Here is a 26151-nt window from a genome sequence, read left to right as displayed (position 1 = left end):
CCTTCCAGCAGGACAACGATCCTACACATAAAGCCAAAGCGAAAATGGAATGGTTTAAAGCAAAACATATTCATGTGTTAGAATGGCCCAGTCAAAGTCCGGACCTAAATCCAATTGAGAATCTGTGGCAAGATCTGAAAACTGCAGTTCACAAACGGTCTCCATCAAATCTGACAGAGCTTGAACTGTTTTGCCAGGAAGAATGGGCAAAAATTTCAAAGCTGGTGGAGACATACCCCAAAATACTTGAAGCTGTAATTACAGCAAAAGGCGGTTCCACAAAGTATTGACTTAGGGGGGCTGAATACTTTTGTACACTGCACTTTTCAGTTTTGTATTTTTTTTAAATCTGGAAATGATGTATAATTTTCTTTCTACTTCACAATTATGTACTATTTTGTGTTACTTATTCACATAAAATGCAAATTAAAAAATATTTAAATTTGTGGTTGTGACGTGACAATATGTGGAAAAAGTTCAAGGGGTATGAATACTTGCAAGCCACTGTACGCTTCCTTTAAGCAATATTATTAGGAAACACTCCATAAACTTTCATTGCTATGCAGATGATACCCATTATATCTATCGATCAAGCCAGATGAAACCAACCAGTTAACTAAATTTCAAGCATGCCTTAAGGACATAAAGACCTGGATGACCTGCAACTTTCTGATGTTAAACTCAGACAAGTTATTGTACTTCCCAAACACCTCCAAGACACATTATCTAAAGATATAGTTACTCTAGATGGCATTGTCCTCGCCTCCAACACCACCGTAAGGAACCTTGGAGTATTCTTTGATCAGGATTTATCCTTTAACTCCCATATGAAACAAACTTCAAGGACTGCCTTTTTTCACCGACGTAACATTGCAAAAATCAGGCACATCCTGTCTCAAAATAATGCCAAAAAATTAGTGCATGTATTTGTTACTTCTAGGCTGGACTACTGCAATTCCTTATTATCCGGCTGCCCAAATAAGTCCCTTAAGAGTCTCCAGTTGATCCAGAATGCTGCGGCACGTGTACTGACAAGAACTAGGAAAAGAGATCATATTTCTACACCTACAAAGCTCTTAATGGTCTGGCACCATCGTATCTTAAAGATCTCATAATACCATATTATCCAACTAGAACACTTCGCTCTGAGAATGCATGGTTACTTGTGGTTCCTAGAGTCTCCAAAAGTAGAATAGGAGCCAGAGCCTTCAGTTATCAAGCTCCTCTCCTGTGGAATCAGATCCCAGTTTGAGTTTGGGAGGCAGACACCATCACCACATTTAAGAGTAAGCTTAAGACTTTCCTCTTTGATAAAGCTTATAGTTAGGGCTCGCTTGGGTAAGTCCTGAACCATGCCTTAGTTATGCTGCTATAGGCCTAGACTGCCGGGAGACTTCACATGATGCACCTCTTTCCTCTCTCCTTCTCTCCCTCTCCATCTGTATGCATTTTTATCCCATTACTGCATGCTACTAACTCGACATCTTCTCTCTCCCGTAGTTCTGTGCTTTCACGATTCTCTCCTCACTCCTTCTGTCGCTTTCAGCAGGTATTTCTGCCTCCGGAGCTGCAGAGACTGGATCTGTGGTTGTGGGCCACCTGCTGCCCCCGTGTTCCTGCTCGACAACTGCTACTACAGTTGTTGTTATTGACAAAGTGAGTGGACACTGTTTCCAGATGTCTAACATTTTATGTGAAGATAATAACCATATTATCTTGTTGCATGTGCTGTGCATCCTGCACGTTGGCCTGCGGTGGAATGTAAACACTGACCAGAGTGAATGAAAAACTCACGGGGGGAGTAGAAGGGTTTATGTTGCAGTTTATGAATAAATATTCCAGACCAGGAGAACAGTGCTGTTGAATCTTTACACCAGCCACTGTTGACGTAAAAACAGATATCTCCACCTTTCATTTGCCAGAAAGTTTTGTGTCATGATTCGCTCTAAACAGTTGGAAGCCTGCCAGCTGCAGCACAAAGTCCGGTATCCATCCACACAACCATGTCTCCGTGAAGCATAAAACAGAAGATGAATAAAAGTCTTTGTTTTTCCTCACCAGTAGCTGAAGTTCATCTAGTTTATTGCACAGTGAGCGCACGTTGGAGAGAAATATTACTGGTAACGGTGTGCGAAGTCCGTGCCAACAGAAGAGCACAAGCGCACCGGCACATTTCTCACTCCTCCAGCATTTCACTGCATGAGCAAAGGTGAGAGCACCTTTGACCAGAATGCCCAATAATTCTACTGATGACAGCAGAAAAGACGGAAATAAGTCTGCTGATGTAGTTCCCCTAATGTTCATGAGCTCTTCTCTGGTGAAAGAGCTCCGGGTATCACAGAAGAAAACTGAATTTACAAACAAAACAAAACAAGACAAAACAGCATGCAAGGCATCCACAACGCCATCTTGAAGCAATGTTAATGGAATTAAACACTACAGGATTGGAAAAAATCTTGGTATTGGTACATGATGGCAATGGAGCAGATAATAAGGATATTGGGGAGATTGATATATGTGAGGTGAGTTCCATTGATGCCCAGACAGGCTCATCTTTATTAGAAAATGCTGTCACCCAAGTGGAGGTATTTGCTGCCCAGTAATAATAATGATTATTATTAATTAATTATGAAAATTAGGTAGACCCAGCCCTCCTTCAGATTTAGGTCTTTCCAATAAGAGTTTTTCATTTGAGGGTTTAATTGGTTCCACACAAAAGTTGAGATATATTTCTCTAATTTAACAAAAAAATATTTTGAGAGCCAGACAGGAAGTGCTTAAAACAAGTACAGAAATCTTGGTAACCATATAATTTTGAGGGCGTTAACACGTCCAGATAATGAAATCGGAAGGCATGACCACCATTCTAAATCTGCTTTCTGTAACAAAAGAGTTTCCCCTCGGGGATCAATAAAGTATTTCTGATTCTTTCATACGTTCTAACATTGTATTGAAATTTGCCACTCTAAGTACTTAGGTGCACATATAACTAGTTCCCTTAAAACACTCAAAGGATTGATGTTCAATTTTGAAAGGGAACTGGTCATATCTTAGTGATTTGCCAATATTGTTTACAAGAAAAAGAAGACTTTTAGTTTAAATTTAATTTATAGCCTGAGAAGCTCCCGTAGCAGACATAAGAGGTGAGGTATAGACTGTACCAGGTTGGCAACATAGAAGAGAAGGTCATCAGCGTATAGCAAAACCTTGTGGGTTTATCTCCCCTTGTAATGCCCTTAATCCTCTTGTCATTCCTGATCGCAATAGAGAGAGGTACTATAGCTAAATCGAACAAAAATGGCGACACGCAACAACCCTTATAAAGCGTGTACCCTACTAAATTGGGAAATAATCTGATATTAAGCAATTTGTTTTAACAGCAGATCTAGGGCTGTCATACAGGATTCTAATCCATTCACAAAATGTTTCCCCAAATACAAATTTCCTTAGGACTATTCAATTCAACTGTATTTATATAACGCCAATTCATAACAGAAGTTATCTCATTGCACTTTTCCTATACAGCAGGTCTAGACCGTACTTTTTATAATATTATTTACAGAGACCCAACAATTCCCACCAAGAGCAAGCACTTGGGACAGTGGCAAGGAAAACCTTTTATGCCTTTTAATAGGCAGAAACCTCGATCAGAACCAGACTCACGGTGGGCGGCCATCTGCCGCTGACTACATGCAAATACTCCCACTTGACTATTCTGTCAAATGCCTTTTCGGCGTCTAGTGATAAGATCACCTTAGACAGCTGTACTGGATGGGTTGAGTATAACTGATAGTTGATGTGTAATTGTAGGTGTCACCTCGTTTAACAGGAGATTTGGTCAGTATTTTGTAGTCACAGCAGAGGAGATTGATGGGCCTGTAGGATGAGCAGTCAAGTGGGTCTTTATCCTTTTTTAACAATACTGATATAGTTGCTTGTGTGAGGGTTGGCGGAAGATTACCATTTTCTAGTGTTTCATCATACATTGCTTTAAGAATGGGCATGAGAATTGGAGGAAAAGCCTTGTAATAATCAACCAGAAACCCATCTGGTCCTGGGGCACTTCCGCTCTGCATGGAGTACACTTGCTTGTAGTGATAAGTGGTTCATCAAGAGAGGTCTGAATGTCTGAATTGAGAGTGGTAATATATAGTGTATCAAGGAAAGATTGCATTGCACGTTTTTATATCAGAGAGATATAAATCTGAGTGGTATTTCTTAAATTGATTATTAATAAGTTGAGGGTCGCATGTGGTTGTATCTGGGCCAGTATTTATCTCTGCAATTTGAGAATTACTGGACATTTGTAATTAGTTGATGTGTGAGTATTCTACCTGCTTTGTCTCCATGTTCACAGAATTTGTGTTTTGTTCAAGTAGGTTCTTCTCTGCCTGATCGGTGGAGAGGTTATTAAATTCTATTTGTAAAAGGAGACACTCTTTGTGGAGTTCTGATCTGGGAGATGCTGAATATTTTTTGTCCAAATCCATTATAGATTTTTCGATGTCTTAAAGGCCTTTATTACATTGCTTATTCATGTGGGCTGTGTATGAAATTATCTGACCTCTGATATAGGCTTTAAGTGTTTCCCATAGTGTACGTCGCGATATGTCTGGACAGTCATTTATGTCAAGAAAGAGGTCTATTGGCTGATCGACAAATTTTTTTAATTGGGCGCATAGCAATAGCGAGAGATCAAGCCGCCCCATCGGGGCTGTGTATTCTCAGGAAAATGTATGTCCAATTGCACTGGAGAGTGATCTAATATAACAATACTATAGTTCTGTGAATTGGTAACTGACAGGAAGAGATTGCTGTTGATTAAGAAATAATCTAGATTTTCGAATAACTTTTGTGAACTGGTGAGAAAAATGAGAATTGTTTCGTAGCAGGATTTAATTTCCTCCATGGATCTGTAAGACCACAGGACTACATGAAAGTAGCAGTTCTTGCTTTGGATAACTGGTTGTCTGGCTTGGGGTTGGATCTATCTAGTTGTGGATTCAGTGTGCAATTTAGGTCTCCCGCTATGATTTGCTGATGAGTGTCGACATCAGGGAGAGAGGCTATTAGTTTAAAAAAATTGTGGGTCATCCCAATTTGAACAATAGATATTTGCAAGGGGGGTGCACGGTGGCAGAGCGGCTAAAGCTCCTGCCTCCCAATAAGGAGATCGTGGGTTCGTGGGATCGATTCCCGGACCAGACCAACATCACACAATCTCTCTGGGTGGAGTCTGCATGTCCTCCCCGTGTTACCGTGGGTTCTCTCCGGGTTCTCCGGCTTCCTCCCACCGTCCAAAGACATGCATGTGTAGGTTAATTGATAACTCTAAAATTGCCCGTATTGAATGAATGTGAGAGTGAATGGTTGTCTGTCCTTGTCTGTGTCTGTGTTAGCCCTGCGACGAGTTGGCCACTGTCCAGGGTGTACCCTGCCTAAGGCCCAAAGTCACTGGGATAGGCTCCAGTCACCCGCGACCCCTAACGGGACCAAGCGGTAGAAAATGGATGGATGGATATTTGCAAGGATAATCGAAGTGTTGCATAACCTACCTACTAATATAATTTACCGGCCATTAGGGTCTTGATTGATTTGGTTTTATCAAACTGGACTCCCTTTCTGCTGGATGGGGTGCTGGCTTGATGCTTTTGTCAGAACGTCCATCTTTTCCTGAAAATAGTGAAACTTGACCACGATCGGTCTCAGGGATCCCCATCCATCGGTTTGGGCAATAGATTTTGTGAGCTCGGTAGAGTGTCTGGGTGTAGTCCAAGCCCAGCGGGTTCAGGAGAAACTTAGCCACCGACCATTCCATACAAACATCTATAAAGTTTTCTTCCACACTGATTATCCTGCAGTTGTCTCTGCGTTGCCTAGATTCCAGATCTTACGTTTTTGGCCATCAATTGTTTGATTTCAGAGGTTAGCGACATCAGCTGCGATTCTAGCTCCACGCCTTGGTCAGAGTAGTGGTTAGCTCCCTCCTCTAGACCTCGTATCAATGTAGCTTGATCTCCTGGTTAGTGTTGTCCTGAGCTTCATGTAATTCCGTAGCGGACGCCAACAGACTCATCAAACTAATCCATAAGGCCAGTGACATTGTGGGGGTGGAGCTGGACTCTCTGGCGGTGGTGTCAAGAGGAGGATGCTGGCCAAACTACATGCCATCTTGGACAGTCCACCCACTCCATGACGTGCTGGTCAAACAAAGGACTACCTTCAGCGGAAGACTCATCCCCCCAAAAAGCACCACAGAGTGCCACAGGAAGTCATTCCTGTCTGTGGCCATCAAACTCTTCAACTCCTCCCTCTAAGTGTCAGTCTATATGACCCTAAATCATTCAACTGGACATTGGACCATTAACATCACTGCAATAGTTTAAATAATTGTGCAATATTCTCTGTTTAATACTGCTGTGCAATATACTCTTCAGTTTAAAATTCCCTATTTATTGATAGTTATTGATACTTCTATTCCTGCTGCGCAATATCCACTGTCTCATAATCATCTTAATAAGCTACACTTAACTTGACAGTACATGCACTATTACTTATTACTTATATTATATTATATTATATTATATTATATTATATTATTATAGCGTTCATACTTATCATCAACCGGTAAATCCACTTTGTACTTTACAGTTATTTTAATTTTATATCTTATATCTATAGTGTATTATATTTTGATTTGCTTAGAACTTCTATTCCTGTGTGCACTGACGTGATAGTGAGCAGCTGTAACAAAAGAGTTTCCCCTCAGGGATCAATAAAGTATTTCTGATTCTGATTCTGATTATAGTGGCGACGGCCAGACCTGACGTATATCAAATTTTCCAGATTTTTTAAAAATCAAAATCATGGTCAAATACATTAAATATATAAAGGTTTAAGAGCAGTATAGATACAAATAAGCAAATAGATGTAGTTATAGGATGCAAAGAGTATCTGCTGTTTCATCCAGTAATACAGTGAGCATTCTGACTTATGGGGGTAACTTACTTCAAGACTGCTAGAATTAGTTTATATTTACTTTTCAAATAGGCATTTCTCTGCTTGACTGTGCTTTATCTGCTGTGTTGGTATCCAGTCGTTTTTTGTTTTGTTATTGCAGCTGGTATAGCAGTATTAACAAATCCTACTGGAATACCTTGACAATAGCTCCTTTTTTAGTGCTTAAAAAGTCCTTGAAATTCAAATGAACCACATAACGCTGTATTATATTTTGACCAAAGTTTTGTTCAAGTCATTATAATTAAATTTCTCAGAATCAGAAATCGCTCAGCATTTTCATTTTCCTTTTTTAAAATTCTGACGTGTCTCTCCCTCTCTGACTCATCACTGCCTCTCCCTCTCCTTTCTTCCTCACTTTGATGAGCCCATTACTGAAAACTAAATATGCCAGAGAAGTAAACAAATACAATCCACACCCTTGATCGGTTTTCGTGATCACCAACTGTAAAGCATTAATCCCAATCTCCCGATCGCATAATTTTACTGAATATTGGCCGATAACAATCTTGTCACAGGGGGCCTATGGAACTGCCAGTCAGCTTCCTGCAAGACTGAGTTAATCTCTGGCCACGCTTCCTTGCGATCTCAGGACTTCCTTGCTCTCACTGAGACTTGGATAACGCCAGAGAATTTCACCCAAATTGAGATTTCTTTCTACCTGCTTCCACACTTTACTCCTTTCGAATTTCACGCTGTGTCTATCCAGTGAAATTAAACATTGTTATGTTGGGGGGGCCAAATCAACCTTATATTCGCCAGGAAGTGCTCTACCACTAACCTTTCTGTAACTTCTCTTCATATCTCTAACTACTTCTTCATATCCTACTCTCTCCCCCTCTCTCAAACTCTCAAACCTCTCTCTCAAACTCTCTTCTACATACTGTCCCTATCCGACACTTAACTAATCCTGTTTTTTCCCCGGTCTGAAACCCAGGTGGCAGCATTGCGTGTCTGGCTGACATCTCTCAGTGGATCTCTGCACTCCACCTAAAGCTCCACCTCGACAAGACTGAGCTGCTCTTCCTTCCAGGGAAGGCATCTCCCGTCCATGACCTCTCCATTACCATTGAGAACTCTGTGGTGTCCCTGGCTTGGACCGCAAGGAACCTGGGTGTGACAGGATGTGAGGTTTTTAATGTAGTGAGTCCCCGGGACCCACAGGTGGTCATTTGAGTGGGTCCCCAATAAAATTTGTGTTTTTTGACAAATTGTAGTGTTAAACTTGTGTTTAGGAATGGGTATCATTAGTATTTTATCGATACTACTACTCTTATCCGTACGCTCTACCACTAAGCCACAGGGACAACTGTGGTTTAGTGGTAGAGCAGGTCGTCCACCAATCGGAAGGTCGGCGGTTTGATCCCAGCTTCCCCCAGCCTACATGTCGAAGTGTCCTTGGGCAAGACACTGAAACCCAAATTGCGGTGTGTGATTACTTTCTTTCAACTGATGAGCAGTTGGCACCTGCCATCAGTGTGTGAATGGGGTGAATGTGATATGTAGTTAAAGTACGCTTACGACTACGCTTTGAGTAGTCAGAAAGGCGCTATATAAGTACAGTCCATTTACTATCTTTTCGGATCTTTTTCATTGCTAAATAATTGCTTTATAAAAAAATATATTCTTTTAAAATATAATCTTTTAAAAAAGAATTCAGAAAAGGATTAGATTTTAATATTTTAAATATAACTAAAAGTTGTTTCTAGAGAAGCAACAGCAAAGTCACTATATAAACTCAATAATATTTCACTGAAAACGAATCTAAAATGTCAATAAAATAAATCAAATTCCTGACATCAAAATACTGAGTGAAGTTTAGAAAGAAGAACACTGACAACAGTCAGTATCAGTCCTTCCTCTTCTCCTCTGTCCTCCTCCCCCTGCTGCTGATGTGATTCACTGGCTGCCTGCAGGTAAGTTACCGTTGGTAGAGAAAGAAGGGGCTGGTTTGTCTCAGCCAACAGTAAGTTTACAAAAATTTGACAAATTTTAAAGATACGGTACAAACTAAGAAACAGTTAGACTACATACAGAGAGCTTTTGTTTTAGCTTGTAACAATTCACTTAGCTGAGCTAGCATGCTGTGCTTCTGTAAACATAGTGCCAGTGGATCAGACTGCAGACAGAGCAGATTAAATTAAAATATCGCTTTCTAGATGTTTATGCTTGTTGAACAGGTGTATTGATAAAGTACAGTTTTTTTACTCACAAAGGTTTTTTTGCACTCACTTACAGTAACAAGTGTAGTTGTCATCAACTTGAGTAATCCCACCCGCCTCTCTGCTGTTCTGTGTTCCGTGTGTGTTTGTGTGCGTGTGTGTGCTCAGGCCTGAGACAGAGAGCAGGTGAGAGGCTGCAGCCTGATAATAAATTACACCAAGTTTTTTGACAGCAAGGTTTCTTTTTATGATTTCAATACATATTTGCTGTTCACAATGTAGCATTGTCAGGGAAAAAATAGGGTGCATCTCCTTGACGTGTCGGTATGAGTTTACTGTGTCCCTTCAGATTTTGATGCACAACAAATGAGATTGTTGTGTCATTTGGAGCAAGTATTTCGACACCAGGAAGAATTCTCTATCATTAAATAACTGAAAAATTGGCACAGTGCCACCATTTGACCGATTTGCATCAAATCTGACATGCTGAATCTGGAGCTCATTCTGGATGTGCCTATTAAATATCATGCAATTTGGAGGTTTTTTTTTTTGATGAGATACGTTTTTCTAATGATGAAGTCATGCAGCTATTACAAAATCAAAAATGTGCTTGAGGTTTCAGAGAATATGTTATCACCAATTTTGTCACTGAGTCAAAAAACACAGACTAGTAGTGGATTTTGCATATTTCGCAAATTTCTGAAAAGTTATTACAGGCAGAAATAGACATGGCCTATAACATGGAATGCAACTCCATATGAGGGACATGTAGATATTTGTAGATAGGACTTGAATGTGTGATGTACGGTTAGTGAGTTAACGTGTTTACTTTTATTATAGCAGCCCCTTGTGGTTAACATGGGACTTTCTTTTTCTGCAAAATATTTGCAGGCTCTAAAGCCAAATTCATACTTTCCTTGTCCACAAGGCGTAGATGTTGTCATCACCCACATCTGCGAGGGTCCGCACACAGCCCATAATTTGTGACTGTGCGGACTGTACGCATAGCAAGCGCGCCTTCTGCGCATGCTCCAGATAATGGAGCAATGGAGTAGGTCTGTTTGTAGTCGAAGTAGTCGCTGCTGGACTTTGGAGGCGCTTTGATTTGCACATGCTTTCCATTCTTAGCGCCCAAACAGTGGAAAGTTCCAAATCATCCAGAAATCTTGCTATGTCTGCCTACTGTGCTTAGGACAGGATGGCAACAAACTCCAGCTGCAGGCTACTCCATAGACACTTCAAGAATAATCAGTGACACGTTGCTACAGCCCAATCTGTAACTTGGTACTATACTTTGCTGCGAAGATCCTGACGCGTGGAACGCCAGACCAACGCGGACCCTCATCGTAGTATGAATGGAACAGAGTGCGCGTGACTGGTTCAAGTCCGCAGCTGTACGTGAAATGCGAAAAGTATGTCTGAGCTTTAATACATTCCCTTAAAATATCACCTTTGCACCATTGACAGTTTAGTCTGCACAACCAAAACTGCACAAACTTTTACAAACGGAATAACAACAATAATAATAATGATAGTCAGACCAAAAACAATAGGGTTCCAACACGGTTGGTGCTTTGACCCCGAACAATAGACCTGATTGCTCAATCAGCCCCCACAGTTCAAGGAAGACAGAAAACCCTGTATTCTGATGGTCTGTTCATGTTCACACTCCAAAACTGAACCAAACTCTACACTGAAGCTGCAGCCCACCTTTGGTACAGCTGTTAATGGCCAACCACAGAGAACAAGTCCAAGGTATCCATATGAACCAGCATGCATTGAAAGAGCAGTTTATGGAGGCTGTCACCTACCCCTGGCAGAATCTTCATGTTGTGCAGAGCATTCTGTGCTTCCAAGGCTGATTTGCGAGTGTAGTACGTTATAAAACAGCAGCCTGCCGGGGAATGAAAAAAACACCCATGTCACACACCTGACTCAGTTAATAGATTTGGTGTGTAAGCTCATACATCTGCTATGTGGAGGGTATGCTAGGCCCCACAACAGTTTGGCAGCACTACCACTAGGCCATTATGAGGTCCTTATTAATCCAAAAAACTAATGTAGAGTGATTACCTCTAGAATTCCCAATAATAATAATTATTAATAGTAGTAGTAGTAGTATAGGAATAAGTAACCCAAAAAAATAATTACTTTTGTTATTACCGAAAACACAAAGACAAACACAGACACACTAAAGGATACAATGATGGACTGATTGACAGGACAAAATGGTATGGTTATTAATCAGTCATGATACAACGTTAATGTAAAAACAAAGACATTACATTAGAAGTGTAACATGTACAGAATAAGGAGGCATGGACTTATTCTAGTCTACTAAGGTTTAGTAACTGATGTAACTGATCATTAATGTGTTTTTCTCTGTCCTTAAAGCCAAAAATGTTTATCTAACTAATGATATCTATCATATCTGAGATAAATAGAGGGGTTCTTTGAAAAAAGCCAACAGTTTGGGAAGTTTTATATAGCAAGTCTTTGGCACACCGATAATGTGCAGCCCAGTCAAATTTTATACTACACTACAAAATTAAAGGGTTAGATATTACTACTACAGATTCATTGTGTGTGTGTGTGTGTATGTGTTACTATGTTACTTCAGGCTAACCTTTGCTCTGTGGTGGATTCTGGCTGCGGTCTCGGAGAACATTAATCTCATAGACTGGTCCATAAGGCTCAAATAGCTCACGAAGCTGCTCCTCGGACCAGGTCCGTGGAATCTGTCCCACAAACATCTTAATGGCATCAACGTCTGGTTGGTCGGGGTGGTCCAGAGACCCATTCATCTTCTTCCCACTACAAAGACAAATACAAGTGCATTAGTTGGAGATTAGAAACAAACATGTTGATTTCCTTTTCTTACAACTGCAACAATACAACAGCTTGCTAGGTAAATTTTGTCAAGTAACTGATTTTTCAGTGAAAAAAATGTGCAAGAGAAATAGATAAATGATATGGAGGAAAGTAGGGATGCTCTGATAGAGTTTTATTTTCTTTATGATATTATCAACGTCATATAATAATAATAATGATCACATATTCTACTGAGTATTACTTCTGCGTTATTCTACTGCTGTTGTATTACGTCATGCTACTTCTAGCATGACACCACCTCCATTGCCAGGTACCACTTCCCAGCAGTACATCTTCTAACACTGGTATGCCAATGGAAGATAGGCTTTCATACTTCTGTCACCTTCAACTAAAATTTTACTGAGATTGGATTGGATTGTGGATTGGGGATGCCACTTGAAACCTGGCTCTGAATAGAGATTTTTGCCTCTCTGCCTTTCTCTCCTCTGCTGTCTGTGTCTGTTTGCATGAAGGTGTGGTTGAGTCCCCACACACACACACACACACACACACAAACACAGTGGGCAGTAGTTCTGAGTAGAGACCACAGCGGAGAGTCAGGTTTCGAGTGGAATCCCTAGTCCGCAGCCAAGGCTATGCATTATTGGACGTACAATAACAATAATTGAATTATTACATTACATTATATTCTTATTCAATGTAATGGAAAACCAAATATGTGTTTGAGCCATTTTATTATCATTGTCCCTATTGCATAGTTTGTCCACTTCAGAGCACTGTGACACACTGATCCGAGTTGCCTGAAAACATCACAGCTGAGCTGAGCACTGACTGAGCGGAACAGAGTCTAAGTTTGTAGGTCTCTTAATGCATCTTCATGGTAAGGTGCCCATTTGAGTGTGAAACACATGACTTGAAAGATAATAAACCGTGGCCCCTCATTTCTCCATTTTGTATAACCTAAATAAGTCACAGCAGTCATGTCAGCCATGTGGGTGTCCTGTTTGTCCTTACTTTTACATGTGTTTGTTAAATAGTTAATAAGACAGTTCTAGCTGTAAATGAACAACGGCCCTATCATTTTCTCCCTTGTCAGTATAACACTGACAGCCTATAAAACACATGCTTGCAGTTTATCTGTTGTTAAATTAGTTTCCTAGTTTGTCACAAAGCTAGCTAATGTTATGCCTTTTCAGTAGAGTGGACGATAGCCAATGAGTTAACGTATAGCATTATACTGATTCTGCTATCGTAATGGTAAATACATTTGCGACTCAAGTATGTGTTAGTACAGTTACAGTCGATGCATTGGAAACGCATCTTATTTTCTGATAAAATTATAGATTCTCTAAAAACTTTAAAGCTGAGGCATAGCACGTTTTTGGAATTACTAATCCCCTTAGCTAATGTCTCATCATCACATTCCAAAACAGCTGGCTAGGACAGGAAATATTAGAGGGAATATTAGGCCAGTGGAAAAACACTAGAAATAAATGTGTGCACATTGGGACAAGTAAATAAGAGTGAAAGCTGATTCAGACACTCCCCATGTCCCCCTCCTTCTCGTGGTTTGTCTTGTTTCAGCCATAGGAATAGATTGGACATGTCCGTACTAATGTCAAGATGCTGCTGAATTGTCCCAACCAATATTTTTACCAATCTCAAATTATCTTGTTATTTTAACTCCACGCAGTTACCGGTAAGATCTATGCAGAGTTGCAAGGTATGTGTGTTTTCTTCAAAAGTAGGCAATTATGATGAAATGTGAAAGAGTGAGATACAGGAGATACCTGACCTGATGATCTGGCAACCCGCTGTACTATGCATTGATGGCTAGCTACAACACAAGCTATTGTAGCAGAGTCTAATTGGTGATAAAAGAATAGCAGTTTGAAGCTGTTAGTTTTATAGTTTAAACATTTCAAACACTACAGAATTAAAAACTTCTTCACTGGATATAACTAACATTAGTCATCTGATACTATATTTAAATTTCAGACGAAAGGTTTTGGCTAATATGTGATCATTGCTCAAAAATGTCATCTTCTCAAACAATTTTATTACCTACTGTTGGCGAAAATGCGCCCCAAAAAGTTAATTAGCGCAGGACATCAGGTGCTTTTTTTTTTACGAAGAACCAAAGCGTAGTGAAGTAACAGCTTACATGTGAACAACACGGATATACATCAGGAACCTTTGAGCATGACAAAACTGCAAAGAGAAAACAAATGACCAAGAAAGGGGCAGTTCTCATTCTTAGGCCTATTTTCACCCTGACACGCTATAACAAAGCTTCTCATAATTATTACTAATTATACATGAAATCACAATAAAGACTTTAAAACAGACCAATCTTTTGTAGCTGATTTCCAGAGACACAGGACAACCCTAGGAAACATATAATACTTACAAAGCTGGCCAGAGGGAGTTACTTACACAGTACTAGAATTCAAAGAGCAATGGTCCACCATCATCTCGGGGAGAAAATCCAGCTTAAAAGAAGCCATGATGGCACAATCTGTTTATTTAGCTTTCTTCTTCTTTAACACAATGAAGCTAAATTGACAGAGTGATCAGAAGGTGGTGGTAAACTCCAGATTGTACACTTGTTGGTAAGTCCCTGACGAAGGGTATAATAAGGCAGCCGACAGTGCACAAAAAGCAGAGAAAAACAGTGTGCTGCAACAAACAAATCCACATGGAGAACCCGTCCACTGGAACACAAATACAACAAACAAAATCTGGCTAAGGAACCACCTTTGTTTGAGATGGAAGAAAAGCACAAATGACAGACACAAAGCGACAGGCCTTCAGGTTGGCTTTCCAGGTTCTGGGACTGGGACTAACCACTGCATGGAGATCATGGAGACAGAAGGCTGCTGGGATCACTGGGGACAGAGAGAGTAATGGCCATTTGGGGTCCCACAATCAAAGTGCTGATGGTCCATGGCCTTTGTGAACATTTCTCCTAGGCCAGCAGATCTAGCTGCAGCGTCAGATAAACAGGGTGTCAGATTGATGGTGATAAGGCCCAGTGGGCAGAGGGAATGAAAGAGGGAGTGAATAGTACTCCCCAGCCAGTAGCTAATCCCTGGACTAGCCACACCAGGGGCTAACAATTAGGTTCCGGCCAGAGGAGGGCTGTGTTTACCCTGTTGTCCTACAGGCTGCACTGGTTTGTGTGTGATTTGTGTGTGTAAAAACAGAAGGGAACCAATGTCAAATGACACTGGCTTTGGTCTTTGTGCACCCTGCAGTGTGCACACAAACTCAAATGCACATACACACCCACACCTATGAAATGAGATAAACTGCAGGGATGTATGTACTACAGTATCTGCCAACCTGCCTTCAGGTAGTTATTGGTGCTGGACTCAAACTTGTCCTGTGTTTGAATCGCATACTGGAAATAATGTTGCAGAATTCCTAAAACTGGGAATGGAAGTTGGAGAGGCACATGACAACACTGCTATGATTACAGACAATATGAGAAATACAGACACTGCAGTTACTGAAAGTGTGCTTGCCCCCCACATTATCTACACACTGAATCTAATTACCCCACAGGTGTCAGTTACCCAGAGTCAACCGTCTGGTGTGCAAAGAGTGACTTCCTTCTGTGTCTAGTACAGGCTGTACTAGAGCTGCAGATGCTGCACAGACACCTCCAAAAACAAAAGAAAACATTTGTCTAAACTGAGTTTAAACAAAATGTTTGTAACTGTTAGTGTTTTCGATGGAAATGAATAATGGAAATAAAACAGAGGCTGTACATATAATGACCCAGAATGAAATGTTGGTCTAAAGTGTCATTTACATTTAACCTGTTTGGTTCGGTTAAAACAAACCCTGGTGTGTTTGCCCGGTTAGTACAGTTCGTTTGGGCTGGTGTGAAAGCTGTAACTCGAATCAGGGGCCGGACTAAACAACCAAGAGACCTTCCTCTTCAAGATGTCTCAGTCCACTTACAAGCAGACTCTGGTGCAGTTTGTTTGTGGTGTGAAAACAAACAGTATATCGTGATTTTAGCATGAATTGCATAATTTGGTAACCATGGCAGCACAAGAGTGCAGGGATTTTCCCTTTTCAAAAGCAGTTAAAACTGCGGACTGTTGTGAATGTATCATACTCCGTCTACTCCATGTTCTCTCCTATTGGTTCGTTTGTATAAATCCAGTGTGAACATGAACCAGACCAGAACTGCAATGCAACAACATATAATTTTTTCCCTTGGTCTTGTGTTCCTAAGGGTGCATACTTCAATATGGGATCTTGAGGTTAATCCTAAATTTGTATTGTATAATCCTAAATCAATATGGGATCTAGAGGTTAAAAAAAAAATCTGTCCATCATCAGTCAAGCTTTATCTTGCAGTGCACTTAGAGCTATATTTGTTTACATTTTGGCAAATGTTTACTATGGAAAGATATGCAGCATTAGCAATCAGAATCAGAATCAGAAATACTTTATTGGTACTTCACACTTATTTTATCTTATACTTATTTATTTATTTTCTGACCTGTTTTTATAGTGTATTGTATTATATTTTTTGCTAGTACTTTCTCCTGTGTGCACTGACGTAAAGGCGAGCTGCTGTAACAAAGAGTTTCCCTTCGGGGATCAATAAAGTATTTCTGATTCTGATTCTGATTATTGATCCCCGAAGGGAAACTCTTTTGCTACAGCAGCTCACTATCACGTCAGTGCACACAGGAATAGAAGTACTAAGCAAAAAAAAATATAATACACTTTAATACAGGTCAGAAATAAATTAAGTACCAAGTGGGTATAAGTATAAAATAAAATAAGTGTGAAGTACAAAGTTGGTTTACCGGTTGATGATAATAATATGGTATAAAGTAATAGTGCATGAACTGCCAAGTTAAGTGTAGCTTATTTATAATGAGACGGAGGATATTGCACAGCAGTAATAAAGGTAAGAATAAATATCAATATCAATAAATAGGGAATTTTAATTGAAAAGGGTATATTGCACAGGAGTATTAACACAGGATATTGCACAATTATCTCAAGTATTGCAGAGATGTAATGATCAATGTCCAGTTTAATGACTTAGGGTCATACAGACTGACACTTAGAGGGAGGAGTTAAAGAGTTTGATGGCCACAGGCAGGAATGACTTCCTGTGGCACTCTGTGGTGCTTTTTGGGGGGATGAGTCTCCGCTGAAGGTACTTTGTTTGACCAGCACGTCATGGAGTGGGTGGGAGACGCTGTCCAAGATGGCATGTAGTTTGGCCAGCATCCTCCTCTCTGACACCATCGCCAGAGAGTCCAGCTCCACCCCCACAATGTCACTGGCCTTACGGATTAGTTTGTTGAGTCTGTTGGCGCAACCCTCAACCTGCTGCCCCAGCATGCAACAGCATACAGGATAGCACTGGCCACCACAGACTCATAAAACATCTTCAGCATTGTCCGGCAGATGTTGAAGGACCTCAGCCTCCTCAGAAAATAGAGGCGGCTCTGGCCCTTCCTGTAAACAGCTTGAGTGTTCTTAGCCCAGACCAACTAGCAGTTCCTGTTCACATGTAACCAAGGATGTTCACGATCTGAAGTTATAAGGAGTGCATTTTTTCAGTGATTTCAAATTAGGTTTATGGACGTTTTTCTTCAATGGATCAAAGATAAAACTATCACTGGTATAAGTGGGTTCTGCTGATTCCAGCTGTGTGTGTGTCTGATCTGACTGAGCTATGACTCTTTGGTGCATTATCTGTTCATATCCACATAATGTATTTGGTTAAATCCCTAGTACACTTGCTTGATTTCAAGTAGTGTGCAGCATTCACACTATTGTTATTATAATCTTTATTAGGGCCTAAGCACAAAAGTGCCAGTGCCAACGGCTCCTGGCACTGAAAGTCCACGGAACCTACTGCTTCTGTCAAGATTATTATTTTTATTATTATTGGGGCTCCTGGCACTGAAAGTGCAAGTAACCTATTGTTTTTGTAGAGATCATTATTAATTATTATCATTATCATTATTATTATTATTATTATTATTATTAGGGCCCAAGCAGGAAAGTGCTAGGGCCTATTGTTTTTGTAGAGATTATTATTATTTTTCTGCCCCCTCTGCTACCTGGTTCCAAAATTTGTAAAAGTGCTACCTGGTTCCAAAATTAGTAACAGTGCTACCTCGTTCCAGAATTAGTAACAGTGCTACCTTGTTCCAAATTTAGTAACTGTGCTACCTCAGCTCCACATCATCAGACCTTTTTTAAATATCTTTGATAAGAGTCCCAGCCTGAAGATTTGCCTTTTAAGACATAGTCATAGCGCCACCGACTGGAAACAGGAAATTACCGGCCCTATACTCTTAGCAGGTTAACCAGATCCACCTCAAATTTGATGATGCTAAATAGTGAAGCTTATGAGTTTTCATCAAAAGCCATTGCCATGATGGCTCATTATTCGCCATGAAACAGTTGTTGTAACTTGAGTGTACATTGTCCGATCTGCCAAAAATTTCACGTTTAATATGAGTCCCGGCCTGAAGACTTCTACATGTCAGTGCTGAGTTATAGTCATAGCGCCACCTACTGGCAACAGGAAGCAAGCCATGTGTGGCAACCATCTGATCTACATGAAATTTAAATTGTGTGGTCTACACTTGATATCCAGCAACATCTGTTGGTTTGTCTAACGTGGTCGCCATGACAGACGCATGACACCATGCCAAATAGGAAGTGGGAATAACTCAGCAATGTTTCAACTGATCAGCCTCAAACTTCATGAATTTCATGAAGCTTGGCACACGTGTCAGAAACGGTCTATTTTGTTGTCTGATATGCGTTGCTGGCATGGATCAATAGCGCCCCCAACAAAATTTCAGTGAAGTACCCCTCGCTTGGATGTACAAAATTTGAGAGGCAGATGTATCATCTCTTGACTTAAAGAAAAGCCTCTTGTAGCCATACTTTAAACGCAACAGGAAGTCAGCCATTTTGAATTTACTGTGCAATTTTAGGTTATTTTTGCCATTTACAGGGTCTGTACTTTAATGAACTCCTACTAGAGAAATAATCAGATCGACTTCAAATTTGGGCAGTGCAATCTAAAGACCTTTGCGATGAAAAGTTCTTCAAATATTGAGTATAGTTCAATGGCATGTCCGTGGCGTGGCATTGAATTGCCATGTTACGATGTTTTGAAATTAGTAACTGTGCTACCTCGGTTCCACATCGTCAGATCTTTACCAAATTTCACATGTTTGATAAAAGTACCAGCCTGAGGACATCTACATGCGAATTAGGAGTTATAGTCATTGCGCCATCTACTGGCAACAGGAAGTTACAGGCCGAATACACTTACAAACTACTCCTAGCCGGTTAATCAGATTCACCTCATATGGGTCACTAAAGTCTTAAGATGTTGATGATGCTAAATTGTGATACTTTTCATCAAACGCCGTTGCCATGATGGCTCATTATTCCCCATGAAACAGGAAGTTGTTGTAACTTGTGTAACTTGAGCATACATTGTCCAATATGCCCCAAATTTCACACATTTGATAAGAGTCCTGGTCTGAGGACATCTACATGCCAATAAGGATTTATAGTCACTGTGTCACCTACTGTGCCGGTGCCACGGCTGCAGCAACCCCCAACGTGCAGGAGGTGCGAAAGCCCCCTCATCACTGTTTGCTGCTTTAATTATTATTATTTTTCTGCCCCATCAAATGCATTTTTGAGGGGCTTAGGATGCTTACAAATGCTTGAAATTTTGCACACATGTCACAACTGGCAAAAATCGCAAAGTTCTACAGTGACTGGGCGTGGCCAGGGGGCTCTATAGCGCCCCCAAATACACGGCATGGTTGACATAAAGTTGCTTTGATCTTCATGAGATTTTGGGGGTTGATTGCTCTCATCATAAAGAACATATTTCAGTTCTTTTGAGAGAGTTTTCCCATTAGGAAGTCAGCCATTTTGGATTTCCTGCGTCAATTAGAATTTTTCAAATACATATTTAAGGCCATTAGAATGCTGAAAACGACTCAAAACTATGCGCCCAGACTTGATCTGGTAAATACTTTAATTTGAGTTCACTTTTAGCGTTGGGGGTGGCACGCCAGCTATATAGTGTGCCCTAATGACTTTTGGCCTTCAAAACGGCTAAGGATAGTGGAAAACTCACAAAACTTAGCAAACACATCAAAAGGGGTGTGTTTTGTTTTCTGGTATAGTCTGGGGCTTGGTTTGGCAAAATGGCTCGATAGTGCCCCCTACAAAATTTCAACAAAGCAACCCTCACGGTGCATTTTACCTGTGTACAAAATGATGTACAAAAATTTGAGAGGCAGATCTCTAGACTTTAATAAAAAGCCATTCCCTAAATCCAATAGGAAGTCAGCCATTTTGGATTTAACATGCCATTTCTCGCCATTCACAGGATCCGTACTTAATGAAATCCTCGTAGACAATTAATCGGATCAACTGCAAATTTGGGCAGTGCAATCTTAAGACCTTTGCGATGCTAAATTGCGAAGCTTTTTAGGGTCTGTCAAACGGCGTTGCCATGGCAAAATTGCACTCACTTCTATTAAGTTTTTGAAAAAAGCTTAACATTTTTAAAAAGCAAAAAAGGTAGAAAAAGGTGGAATAGAAACATAAATGTCCTTAAAGAGCTGAACATTTTGACATTTGAATGGCTTATGTAAATGAAAGTATGCAGATGTAGTAGTCCACCGCTAAGTATACGGAAGAAGACATAATAACCTGGAAACTGAACTGCAATAGCTAAAGAAGCTAAGAGCTGAAATACATTGCTAAAAAAGCTGGAAGCTAAACTGTAATACTGTCAAAGCTGGAAGTAAAACTCAGAAAGTCTGAATCCAAGTCACCAAGCTTGAAAAACTAGACATAATGTTTTCGAAGAGTGGATGGCTATAGAATTTGGTAAATGCCCACCCACATTTCAAAGGTATCATTCCATGGTCAGATCAGTTTATAGATGCAGAAACAGAGACACTAGTAATAGTAGCAGTAAAGACTGTAGTAGTAGTAGCAGTAGCAGTAAAGACTGTAGTAGTAGTAGTAGTAGCAGTAAAGACTGTAGTAGTAAGAAGTAGCAGTAGCAGTAAAGACTGTAGTAGTAGTAGTAGTAGCAGTAAAGACTGTAGTAGTAAGAAGTAGTAGTAGCAGTAAAGAATGACTTGAGAAACATAATGATAGTACAATGATAATATTAGTGAAAATAGTATGTATCCATGTAAAATTATTATTCAGTATTGTAAATGTATAGATAGTTGTAGGTGTTTTGTCTCACTATACAGGTTAATTATGATTTCTTTAATGCGTTCATTTCATATAAGTTTCTGGAATATTCAAGGGTCTCCACTCCTCAACCTTTGAGCTAAAGACTTAGCGAAGATGTTGATGTACTTGTGTTAACAGAAACATGGTGTTAAAATTATCTACTCACTTACTGTGCTCCAGGATATAATGAAGTCAAGATGCTGGCTATAAAATTTAAAAATGGCCACTCAAGGGCAAAACATCGGGGGGGGGGGGAATCTTTGCCATCTGATCTCACCAATTAAACAGGGTAACTCACACATTTGGTTAAGATTAGATCAAAGCCTGGGCATAACTGATATAGACCTATATCTCTGCGCCATTTATATACCCCCAGTAGATTCTCCTTATTTTGAAGGAGAAATTTTTGAAACTCTCCACTCAGAAATCGCCCATTTCCAGGCTCAGGGAAATGTGCTTCTAACTGGAGATCTGAACAGGAATCAAACCTGATGTCATCAACCCACATGGCAACAACCACGTGTTTGACCAGTCTGCCCTGTTTACCACACACTCCCATCACCCCTCGGAACAACTTTGACTCTGAAAGAAAACAGACCAAGAAAACTGACAGTCTCTGTCAGACCTTAGGCCTGTACATAGTTAATGGTAGGTTCAGAGGGTACTCTTTATGGAGATATATACTCCTACATACATACATATAATAGTAGACTATGGAATCACTGACATGGACAGTCAACTATCAGTGCATTCACTGTCAGACAACATTCCTCCCTTTCAGACCCCAACCAAATAAATGTGCTCTTTAAACTTTCGGGTCAAATGAGTGACACAAAAAGGAACCCAGTAAGCTGTACAAATTATATCCACCCACAGATGGGCCCAAGACAGTAAAGACAAATTCATCATGGCCTTGAACTCACCTGATCTGATGAATGACATATCAGTATATAATCAAAATCAATATGTCCCTAGAAGAGATGGTGGAAAAAAGTCCATAGATGATATCAATATGATATTTCATAAGGCAGCTATTAAAGCTAACCTTGTAAAACAAACAATGGAAGCCTGTTAAAAATCAAAAATGCCAAACAAAAGGTTTGTTCAAAAATACTAAACCACCTGAAAAGACCTAGGAAGAATAGGCAAATGAAAAACATCGCCAACCAAACAACCCAGCATTATGTACTAGGTACAATGAAATTCTAAACAAATATAAACATACAATAAGTAACACAAAACAAAATTATACCCACATAAAACTTTTATTGACTTCAAGAAAACTTTCAACTCTATTTGGCATGACGGGCTCTATTAAATACTTCTACATGATCTGGTTAAAATCAATGTATTTGGAAAAAAGGGAGATAGAAAGGTGAAGTCTCTGTTTTACGCTGATGTTCTACTGTCTGCAATTAAGAGAAAATTTTATAATTTCGAGATTCCAATAAGAAATTTAGCTAGTGATTGATAGTGTTATCCACCCCATTACACTGTATGGTAGTGAAGTATGGGGTCCACTCCAACTACCCGTTGATAGCAACATCCAACAGAATCGTTACATGCAGAATTCTGCAGATACATTTTACACGTACACAGAAAAACACCAACAGATGCATGTAAAGCAGAATTAGGCAGATACCCACTGATAAATAACATTCAAATGAGAGCGCTCAACTGTTTTAATCACCTTAAATCCAAACCCCTAGACACCCTCCATTCCAAAGCCCTCCAAACCCAAGAGCTGAGCCCAGAAAAGAATCCCCTACGTCAGTTGGTGCTGAGACTAACTGCCTCCTCTCAGACACACTCTGATCAGTCTCACAAAAAAACTGCTTTCCAAACACCAATCAGAGTAAACCAAATTATAAAGCAATGTAAAGAAACCTACTTGGAACATTGGAAAGAAGAAACTAAAAGCCAAAGTAGATTATAATGTTATCTGGCCCTAAAAAGAGATTATGAATTGGCAGAATAGCTCTCTACTGTCAGAGATAGAAAGCAGAGACAGCTCCTAACCAAGTACAGGCTTAGTGACCACAAACTGGCAATCGAAAAAAAATATTTTAACAAGTTCAACTCTGTAATCTCAGATTTCAAAGAGCTAAATGACCACTCAAAATTAAAAACACTCCTAGGAGAAGGAGACAAGGAATATCTTGCTGCCCATTATGTATCAACACGCCACAACCTGAGGGACAGTGAATGACCTAGACACACACACATATACAGTGGTGTGCAAAAGTGTTTGCCCCCTTCCTGATTTCTTATTTTTTTGCGGGTTTGTCACACTTAAATGTTTCAGATCATCAAACTAATTTAAATATTAGTCAAAGATAACACAAGTAAACACAAAATGCAGTTTTTAATTGAAGGTTGTTATTATTAAGGGAAAACAAAATCCAAACCTACATAGCCCTGTGTGAAAAAGTGATTGCCCCCTAAACCTAATAACTGGTTGGGCCACCCTTAGCAGCAACATCTGCAATCAAAAGCATTTGCGATAACTTGCAATGAGTCTTTTACAGCGCTGTGGAGGAATTTTGGCCCACTCATCTTTGCAGAATTGTTGTAATTCAGCCACATTGGAGGGTTTTCGAGCATGAACTGCCTTTTTAAGGTCATGCCACAGCATCTCAATAGGATTCAGGTCAGACTAGGCCACTCCAAAGTCTTCATTTTGTTCTTCTTCAGCCATTCAGAGGTGGACTTGCTGGTGTGTTTTGGATCATTGTCCTGCTGCAGAACCCAAGTTTGCTTCAGCTTGAGGTCACGAACAGATGGCTGGACATTCTCCTTCAGGAGTTTTTGGTAGACAGCAGAATTCATGGTTCCATTTATCACAGCAAGTCTTCCAGGTCCTGAAGCAGCAAAACAGTGCCAGACCAACACACTACCACCACCATATTTTACTGTTGGTATGATGTTCTTTATCTGAAATGCGGTGTTACTTTTACGCCAGATGTAATGGGACACACACCTTCCAAAAAGTTCAACTTTTGTCTCGTCAGTCCACAGAGTATTGTCATCAGGATGTTTTCTGGCAAAAATGAGACGAGCCTTAATGTTCTTTTTGCTCACCAGTGGTTTTCGTCTTGGAACTCTGCCATGCAGGCCATATTGGCCCAGTTTCTTTCTTATGGTGGAGTCATGAACACTGACCTTAACTGAGGCAAGTGAGGCCTGCAGTTCTTTGGATGTTGTTGTGGGGTCTCTGAATGGCTGAAGAAGAATAAAATGAAGACTTTGGAGTGGCCTAGTGGAGATAAGTTGAGCAAACTGTTTGCAAATGTTTATTCAACATGTGTTGCATATTAGCCAAACCTTAGATGGATTCAGATGTGAATTTGATACAGCATTCTAGTGAGGCTGACAGATGAAGAAGAACAAAATGAAGACTTTGGAGTGGCATAGTCAAAGTCCTGACCTGTTCCTGATCCTGATCCTATTGAGATGCTGTGGCATGACCTTAAAAAGGCAGTTCATGCTCGAAAACCCTCCAATGTGGCTGAATTACAACAATTCTGCAAAGATGAGTGGGCCAAAATTCCTCCACAGCGCTGTAAAAGACTCATTGCAAGTTATCGCAAACGCTTGATTGCAAATGTTGCTGCTAAGTGTGGCCCAACCAGTTATTAGGTTTAGGGGGCAATCACTTTTTTACACAGGGCCATGTAGGTTTGGATTTTGTTTTCCCTTAATAATAACAACCTTCATTTAAAAACTGCATTTTGTGTTTACTTGCGTTATCTTTGACTAATATTTAAATTTGTTTTATGATCTGAAACATTTAAGTGTGACAAACATGCAAAAAAAACAAGAAATCAGGAAGGGGGCAAACACTTTTGAACACCACCGTACATAAGAACATGTTGCAGTGTTTATGTAGTTTTCACTTACCTGTATTTGTATTTTTAACTGCAAGTCAATATTTTTATAATTATTATTATTACTATATTATCTTACTTATCTGTATATATTCTAATAGCACTAATAGCATTTTTTCTGTTTCTTTTTATTTCACACATGCTTTGGCAATGTTAACATCTGTTTCCCATGGGGGGTAGCAGTAGCAGTATTAAAAGTAGTAAAGACTGTAGTAGTAGTAGTAGTAGTAGTAGTAGTAGTGTCTAGTAGTAGTAGTAGAAAAGATTCCTGCAGTAGTAGTAGTACAGACAGTAGTAGTAGTAGTAGTAGTAGTACAACAGACTGTAGTAGTATATGTAGTAGTAGTACATAGTAATAGTAGTAGTAGTATTAAAGACTGTAGTAGTAGTAGTATTACTGGTAGTAGTCGTAAAGACTTGTAGTAGTACTAGTGGTAGTAGTACTACTGTAGACTGTAGTAGTAGTAATAGTAGTATAGTAGTAGTAATAGTAGTAAAGGCTGTAGTAGTAGTGGTGATAGTAGTAGTACTTGTAGTAGTAGTAGTAGTAGCAGCAGCAGCAGCAGCAGTAGTAATGACTGTAGTAGTAGCGATAAAAGTAGTAGTAGTAGTATTAGTAAAGACTGTAGTACTAGTAGTAGTAATAGTAGTAAAGACTTCAGTAGTAGTAGTGATAGTAGTACCATCAGTATTAATGACTGTAGTAGTAGTAGTGTTAGTAGTAGCAGTATTAGAAGTAGTAAGGACTGTAGTACTAGTAGTAGTAATAGTAGTAAAGACTTCAGTAGTAGTAGTGATAGTAGTACCATCAGTATTAATGACTGTAGTAGTAGTAGTGTTAGTAGTAGCAGTATTAGAAGTAGTAAAGACTGTAGTAGTAGTATAGACTGTAGTACTAGTAGTAGAAATAGTAGTAAAGACTTCAGTAGTAGTAGTGGTAGTAGTACCATCAGTATTAATGACTGTAG

The 26151-nt window shown here is 39.8% G+C and overlaps 1 protein-coding gene across 22 annotated transcripts in view; it reads right to left on the bottom strand.

Moving 5' to 3' along the window:
• The window catches only part of celf1 (cugbp, Elav-like family member 1), an 81512-nt gene that overhangs the window by 36576 nt on the left and 18785 nt on the right, over positions 1 to 26151 (bottom strand). For 14 of the 22 annotated variants that reach the window (XM_044189148.1, XM_044189166.1, XM_044189296.1 and 11 more), the window contains 2 exons: positions 11806 to 11993; positions 10991 to 11073 (listed from right to left, as the gene is read on the bottom strand). In XM_044189148.1, coding sequence (XP_044045083.1) covers positions 10991 to 11073; positions 11806 to 11993 — 271 coding nt within the window. Of the gene's footprint in view, positions 1 to 10990; positions 11075 to 11805; positions 11994 to 14447; positions 14859 to 26151 lie in introns of those variants that run through there. The other 8 variants (XM_044189247.1, XM_044189254.1, XM_044189324.1 and 5 more) reach the window with 6 other exon arrangements.

This window comes from Siniperca chuatsi, linkage group LG1 (assembly GCF_020085105.1).
Source record: "Siniperca chuatsi isolate FFG_IHB_CAS linkage group LG1, ASM2008510v1, whole genome shotgun sequence".
Taxonomy (NCBI): domain Eukaryota; kingdom Metazoa; phylum Chordata; class Actinopteri; order Centrarchiformes; family Sinipercidae; genus Siniperca; species Siniperca chuatsi.
This window is presented reverse-complemented; position numbering and strand designations above follow the sequence as displayed.